General features: G+C 41.3%; 1 protein-coding gene across 1 annotated transcript in view; it reads right to left on the bottom strand.

Moving 5' to 3' along the window:
* Positions 1-2,697: 2,697 nt before the first annotated feature.
* LOC137985296 (uncharacterized) overlaps positions 2,698-7,500 on the bottom strand; it is a 17,694-nt gene continuing 12,891 nt past the window's right edge. The window contains exons 5-8 of the mRNA XM_068832871.1: positions 6,104-6,253; positions 4,370-4,600; positions 3,720-3,878; positions 2,698-3,031 (exon numbers count right to left, since the gene is read on the bottom strand). Of these exons, the coding sequence (XP_068688972.1) occupies positions 2,871-3,031; positions 3,720-3,878; positions 4,370-4,600; positions 6,104-6,253 (701 nt within the window). The 3' untranslated portion in view covers positions 2,698-2,870. The remainder of the gene's footprint in view (positions 3,032-3,719; positions 3,879-4,369; positions 4,601-6,103; positions 6,254-7,500) is intronic.

Below are 7,500 nucleotides of genomic sequence, written 5' to 3'. Positions count from 1 at the left end.
GGAATTCAACAAATCCTGCAATCTGATTGGTTCGGGGAGCGGGTGGAATTTTTTCATCCGGCCTGCTCACGGCAGGCGGAAACCTAGCCTTAATTGCGTGAGCTTGTTTGATGACCTTAAATTTCCATTTTTTTTACACCGACTCCGTTTACATACAGAGGTTATTTTTCATTAGACAAGAGGTTTGGAAATGGAATTTCTCTTGAAACGTTCAGTTTGTAAGTCGCTTTAATACTGCATTCACTATCAAGCGCGGTGCGAGTCAACAATTAAAACAAGTGATTTCAGAGAGGATGGGGCAGAGGAAAAAAAAAAGTCATTTACCAGCAAAGGGTCGGTCTGTATAGCAAAAAAACTGTGACATGGTTCTTGAAAAAGTAGCAATTTCAAGGCCTCGGTCACAGTTTTTTCCTATACGGACCTCCCAGCTGGCAAATAACATATTTATTTTGACAATTGGTTGCATATTACTGCGAGTATTTAAATTACAACAAATGGTATATTTAAAATATTTGATTCTCGTGCTATGGATTCATTTGGCATGGCCTCAAGGAACTTTTGCACGTCTGGAAGTATTTTCATGTGTCGAGATATAGTGCACATCTTCACGTGTCGCGCACGTGACAAAGTGACCTTTACGTGTACCAGTGCACGAAAGTTTGGTCATCTTGGAAAGATGTTCTCACATCTCACCTTCGTTTCTCTTTTATTTTTTTTTTTTGCAAAAGATGTCTCAACGAGTCATTTCGTTTCATCTAATTAAGCCGTTCAATTAGCGTTTCCTTTCTCAAACCCTGAGCAAGAATACCCATCAATCAGTAAAAAACAATGTCAGGCTTAGCCACTTTGGCATAAATACACTATTTTTACCTCGTTTCCATGGTCCAGTGGTCATTGTCACCACCTGTAATGAAGATAATCTGGGTCCGGGTATTCAATACATACACAGTCGAACATCATGAGAATCGCAATGTAAGGCCGATGTGAGAAGGACAAACTTCTCTCTGTTCTTTTCTTTAGCGCTAAATTAACCATACACCACCACTCACTGTACCTTTGCAGGCCCGAGTATAGGCTACTTGTAGCCTCTTGTTCTTTGAGCATATGGCATCTCCACTAAAGAGCGGGAACCACTTTTGGAAAGGTGTTAGCGATTTCTACCGTTGTCTTTTCCGGGATTGCTTTATTTTATCTCTACCAAGAGTCCGTCAATTAACCAAGAGTAAGATTTACCCAATATCAGCGTCAGATAAGTGTCTATTTTTAAACCAAGTTTTGCGGGAAAACAAACAATAAGCCAAACCGGCTATCTCAATGTTGTACCCAATTCAAACCTTCTGGGAATGAAACGTTTTGTTCCACCATTTCCATACCATTTAAATATGAATGCTTCATTGTCATGAAAATAAAATACACAAAGAATCTTAACCCCGGGAGATATGAATTGCATACAACATTTAGTTAGCCGGTTTGGTCTATTGTTTATTTTCCGGCAAAACTTGGTTTAAAAATTTAGACACTTTTCTGACGCTGATGGGAACAAACCTGATACCAGATTCTTACTCTTGGGTAATAGACTCTTGTCTTTACCTAGCAGTGTAATGTCATGTAGGGTTTGGATGGTGCAGTACTGATACTGGGTAGAGTGGACTGTTGCTGTTTAGTGTGCCTACTGTACTCACGGAAAAGGGATGGGCAAGGCGAGGGATAGCAAGATTTTTAAACGATGCTGCAGGAGTTTATAAAATGGAGATCCACTTTTAAAGAAGAAGAAGAAGAAGAAGAAGAAGAAGAAGAAGAAGAAGAAGAAGCTAGAAGTCGCCCGCGCACACACGACCGTGATCCCACGCAAGATGGGCCGTAATACCACCTCGATGCGCTAAAGGGGAATCCCTGTTTACATTTTGTACCTCATTAGCATAAGCCCATTGTTTTCTAAAATCAGTACTGAATATTGAAAGTACATTGAATAATGAGCTATCTCTGAGTACAATTTACCAGATAATCTCAGAGTAATGACGCTTTGAAAATTCGAAATTTTACAAAGAATGTATGGTCTCATTTAGCCTGCATGACAAGCGTTTTATGAGCCAAGCCGGGCGAACGCGATATTTCGCGCGGAGCGCGAGACGAGGGGGAGAGAAAAATCGCGCTTCGCGCTCGTGTTGCGCTCCGCGCGAAATATCGCGTTCGCCCCGCTTGGCTCATAAAGCACCTGTCATGCAGGCTAGGGCTCATTAGCCCTTGCCAGCCAAGAATTCATCGGTTTTTGATGGCTAATTGACCGAATGCAAAAATGGCCACCAACAAATTATTCTTTTGTCTTTGTGTTAATTAACCTAACTAGCCTCGTTCACGCGCGTAAAATTGAAAGAATTTGGGCTGTAAAATGAGGCTAGTTAGGCTAATTAACACAAAGACAAAAGAAGAACTTGTTGGCGGCCATTTTTGCATTCGGTCAATAACTCGCTCGTTATTAAAGCCAAAAGGCTTAAAATTGGGCGTTTTACTGAGTTTAACTCGTTCTTTTACCTTTTGAAGTCAATTAGTGAATAGCATGATGCTTTCTGTCAGCAAATTCGTATGTTAATAAGACAAAACGTAAATAGTAACGTCAGCAAAGGTTCGCCTATCATGCCCCCAAAACGCAATAAGTTGCGTTGCAGTATTAATGCTCAGTTTATAGCCTTCCACACATTTATTTGCTTGTGAATTCTTTATTTTTTATCATTATTTTCTTCATTAAAACTTACTGAACTAATCCTAGGGCACAAAACAAAACCGGGGAAAAATTAGGTTAAAACAGAATTGCAGTTGGATATGTAGTGGTTTAGCCTTCAGTGCCAGCCTTACGTTTTGTGTCGTAAGACTTAGTTAAAAGAGTGCAGCTTGCGTCCAATTAAATCCTTTTCTCTCGTACGTCTCAGCTTGTGTGCAGTGGAAGCTGTTTCATCCAGGTCATCAAAAAACCCCGCTTCTTCCTCAGATGCATCCGGTACTTTCTCTTCCTCGTCAAGTGAACTATCAATGTCTGAAACCAGATATAGAGCGGACAAGAAAGAGTTATTATCACGACAAGGTATTGGGCTAATACAGCCGTTTTAATTGACTGTCGAAAGTTATTCCAGGTTGATTGGTTTTACAATACTTGGCTGACTCTTTGGCCTTCAAAATTTCACTTCACATTCGTTCACTTGAGTTCCGCGGTAGCGCCGGCTGCATGCATTTTTTTGTGCAACTGCTTTCTTTGATTAGTTGGTTGAATCCGTTTTGAGCGGTTAAAACTATTACCCAGTTTTAGGCTGTACGGCAGTACAGTGAAATCCGCTTTTAAACGTATGTTACCGTCAAGTAATCCCTCTCCTAATCACAGCTAACAAATACGAAATGTGTCTGATTCAAGAAATGAAAGCTGAAAAAGGACTCAGTTTTTTGGAGGTAGCGATATTTTGAGTCGTGGGCCAAAACTGTGGGTGTGACCATTCAAATGAAAGTTATCCTGTCGGTGTGATCATTCATGAAAGTTATTAGCAATACTTTCCTTTGAAGCTGATCATCATGTTGAAAAAGGTGATTCTGAGGGTGAAATCAGCTTAAAGTGTCATCATTTAAATGAAAGCAAAGGAAAATTATTTTCTCTTGGTAATGTATTTAAGATTGCAGATTGCTGTGATCAGTTTATCTTCTCTTACATGGAAGTCTCTCTATTTCAGACTTACGTGCATCAATAACCCTGTAGACAAAATTTGAGTTAACTCCTCCTGCGCAATTGTCAACAGCTCCGTTACAGGCCTGAGTGAAGTTTTGGAAGCATTTGTTAGGTGTCGGTCCGTGCATGTCGAACTTCATATCGGCGTTTTGAGTGCTCCAGCATTCACCTGTTGGCGACAAGTAATAAGTAGGTGATCAGATTGTTGAGTGTTGAATGTTGCGTCCGTTTACACACCTTTTTGTATGTTTTTGGAAGTTGTTTCACGATGTTTGAAAGTGATCAAACCTTTGAGCCAACAACTCCCAACATTTCGTTTGTTCCATGAACGCCGAAGCGCAGCGCCACCATGTTGGAACCGTTTGCATAGCTCTTCCAACATTGTTGGGGCTACGCACGCGCATTACATATGGTCTCCATGGAGAAAGCAACGCATTAACATCTTGAAAACAAGATGGCAGTCGAATTTTGTAAGTTTACATTGAAGTCTTATGGGTCATATCCTTCCCGTAATACACTGCACGTCCTTACAGTGTTGGGAGTTGTTGCGTGCGTTTGAACACAACTGCCAACACCATCCAACATCTGTAGAACTAACAACTCCCAACAATGTTGGGAGTTGTTTTCGCGGAGCTTTACATGCATGCAAGTTTTCGTTACCTTGTTCGTGCACCCCAAACATACTGAACCCCCTTCGACGAGCCTCTCTGGCACACCTGCACAGAAATTTGGTAAATTCTCCAGGCCAGTTCTCTCCAGGTTCCAATATTCTTCCGTTGAATTTGTCACTGACTGGGTTAACTTGATTCAGCAGCTCGATGTCGAATGCGCGGTTCCTGGAGCTCTCGCCAAAACATCCGACAGATTCATAGGATAGCTCACAGGGGGCATCTGAAAATAAAAGGGGTATTATTTCATCCAATTATTTAAGGAGGTGATGGTGTAGCGAATCTTTGAGTGAAGATGATATGCGAAGAGACCATTTCCGAGTTCATGTCTGCCTCCTCTTCAAACCGAGTCTACGTGCGAAGTTTTTGTGTTGGTAATTAGGTTTACTTTACATACCGTATGAATGAAAACTAGTTTTCGTAAGAAAAACTTCGCACCTAGATTCGCTTTGAAGAGGAAGCAGTCATGAACTCGGAAATGGCCTATTGCTTGGCAAGGGACGAAATGACCACTGAAAAGAAAATCACAGTCCCAGGCAGGAATCGAAGCTGCGACCTGGTATTTGTGTACTTGTGTTGGTAATTAGGTCTACTTTACATATGAATGAAAACTAGTTTTCGTAAGAAAAACTTCGCACCTAGATTCGCTTTGAAGTGGAAGCAGTCATGAACTCGGAAATGGCCTATTGCTTGGCAAGGGACGAAATGACCACTGAAAAGAAAATCACAGTCCCAGGCAGGAATCGAAGCTGCGACCTTTATAACGCAGGTCGGATGCTCTATTTATTTAACGACAAGAACTCCCGGTTGCCTTCAAATGCTTCTGGATGATAAACGAGAAAGATTTTTGGATTTTTTTTTCAGGCTTCTTTGCCTTTGTTAAGTGTTATGTGTCGGCATATTCAGTAAATTCGTAGTTAAAATATAAATATATCTTTCTTTCTTAGGGACCGTTTATATGGAGAAAAGTTGTCCCGGCTAAGAGGTCACCCTTCCAGCCTAATCAATTTTAGCGAGCGGTTATGTGAGGAGAGAATTGGCCCTTTTGCTCGAGTCAAGAGTCAGTTTCCATCATTAGGTTACTGGGAAGACAGCATTAGCGCATGCTCTCATTATCCTTGACCGAGTTGACCCGACAAGGCGAGCCAAAATGTTTACATTGAAAAAAGTTGGCCGGGCTAGGAGGGTGACCCTACCGTCGAAAAAGGGTGACCCGGCTGGGCGGGTCACCCTTCTAGCCGAGCCAACTTTTTTTTCTCTCGTAACGATTCACCGCGTTTTGTAAGGAAATGTAGGAAAAGTTGGCTCGCCCAGGATAGCTTGGGTAGGCGGGTTGATCCTTTTACCAGGGACAACTTCACCCAATATCAACGATGAAATGATATATGAAATGGATCATATATGAACTGCGGATATGAAATCAAGTGAAGCTATGATTCCTCACGGGAACATTGGAACCCACAAATGACCAGCTCCCAACGTCAGTGGCTTTATAGCTCAGTTGATTAGAACGTCGCACCGGTATCGCGAGGTCACGGGTTCAAACCCCGTTGCAGTCCTGAATTTTTCAGGCTTCTTTTAGTAATTTCAAAAATTGCATTCATAACTGCGAGAATCATAGCTTCACTTGATGACTTTCAATATGTTCAGCAGTTTTCAACTAGCTGTTGTAAAACCAACATAACAGCAGCAAGAAATGAAATAAAATCAAAGACAACTAGCTCACCTGAAAGACGATAAACTGCGTTGGCAAAGTTTGTCCCCGCACAGAAGGGTTTGAAAGGTTTGCATGGTTCAAAGCACTTGTCCACACAGTTAGTTGATATACCAAGCTTGCCATAAGTAACCTCACTCTGTGACCCACTCCAACATTCTCCTAGAAAAAAAAATGACGAAAAGCGTTTTATACTTAACAAATAGATTCCGTTTTGCAGTGCGTCTATTCAGTAAAAAACGGGAGCTTAAGCGCGGAACATTTTTGAGACGTGAACGGCAACCGGAAGTGAACATTTCTCATGCTAGAACAGTAGTGTCTCTCAGATTTTTAAACTAATCATCTCTAATGGAGAAAAGATACTTAGCAATATAAATTTGGTTGCGTGAAGACGAACCTGATTAAAAGGGAAAATACTTTACTTCCGGTTGCCACCCGCGTCTCAAAAACGTTGCATGCTTAAGCTTCCCAATAGGTCACAGATGACGTCAAAATGTTGTAAGAACAAAACGTGGCACACGAGGCGATAGCGGAGTTTGTCACTGATCTTTCTTTCCACGTTTTGAGTTCTTCTGTTATCTAGTACTGAACATACGAACGGCAACATGGAGTCTATTGCTTTTATATAACAAAAAAGTTTTTTATGATGACGGTAGCTATGCGTCTGTCCTCTCATAGATTACAAGTGAGAACCAATCAAAATGCATGCATTATTGAGCTTATTATAGAATTATGCGTAAAGACTGGTTCGCACATGTGATTTTTCATTTGGGTTTCCTTATCCGAGTCTCAGGGATTTTTTGTTTCAAGCGCGCTTAAAATGCAGCGAAACGTTAGTGTGAACGAGATGTAATGTTGGCGCGATTTTTGACGATGCACCAGATTTAGCCAGGGATATCATAGGGTCATTTTTGACTACGCGGGCCTTGTTTTCAAATCTCGGCATTTTGCATTGAAATTCGTCGGGAATAAAATTGACAAAACCTTTAGCAAATTTAGCCGGCCACAAAACTGATCTAGTTTTTGCAAGCTTTTTAAAACCCCATAGTATGTAGTTAATTTAAAATAAGAGACCCTAATTAAGCAACTAGAACAAAATGAATGGCTCGTGCTCGTGCGTTTTTCATTACAACGTCCCGAAAACAACGATCTGAAATGGCCAATTTGAGATGATGTGGACTGATTATCGACGCTGTTTATGCCGGCGGACGGCAAAGACCGAAGTGAAAAAACACACGAAAAGCGGGCAAATCTGTTATTTTCAGTCATTACATACGTTGATTTGTGTCGTTCGTGTTAAAAGGCAGAAAAAATTGTGCAAAGCGGGCGGTGTACGTTGCTTTTGGACTGTGGAGAATACTCAAAGCTCAAAGCGTGCATGAGTTGGCATTCCTTCAAAGCGTAAAGTG

This window comes from Montipora foliosa, chromosome 14 (assembly GCF_036669935.1).
Source record: "Montipora foliosa isolate CH-2021 chromosome 14, ASM3666993v2, whole genome shotgun sequence".
NCBI lineage: Eukaryota > Metazoa > Cnidaria > Anthozoa > Scleractinia > Acroporidae > Montipora > Montipora foliosa.
Note: the sequence above shows the minus strand (reverse complement) of the source record. Positions and strands in the feature narration are given on the sequence as shown.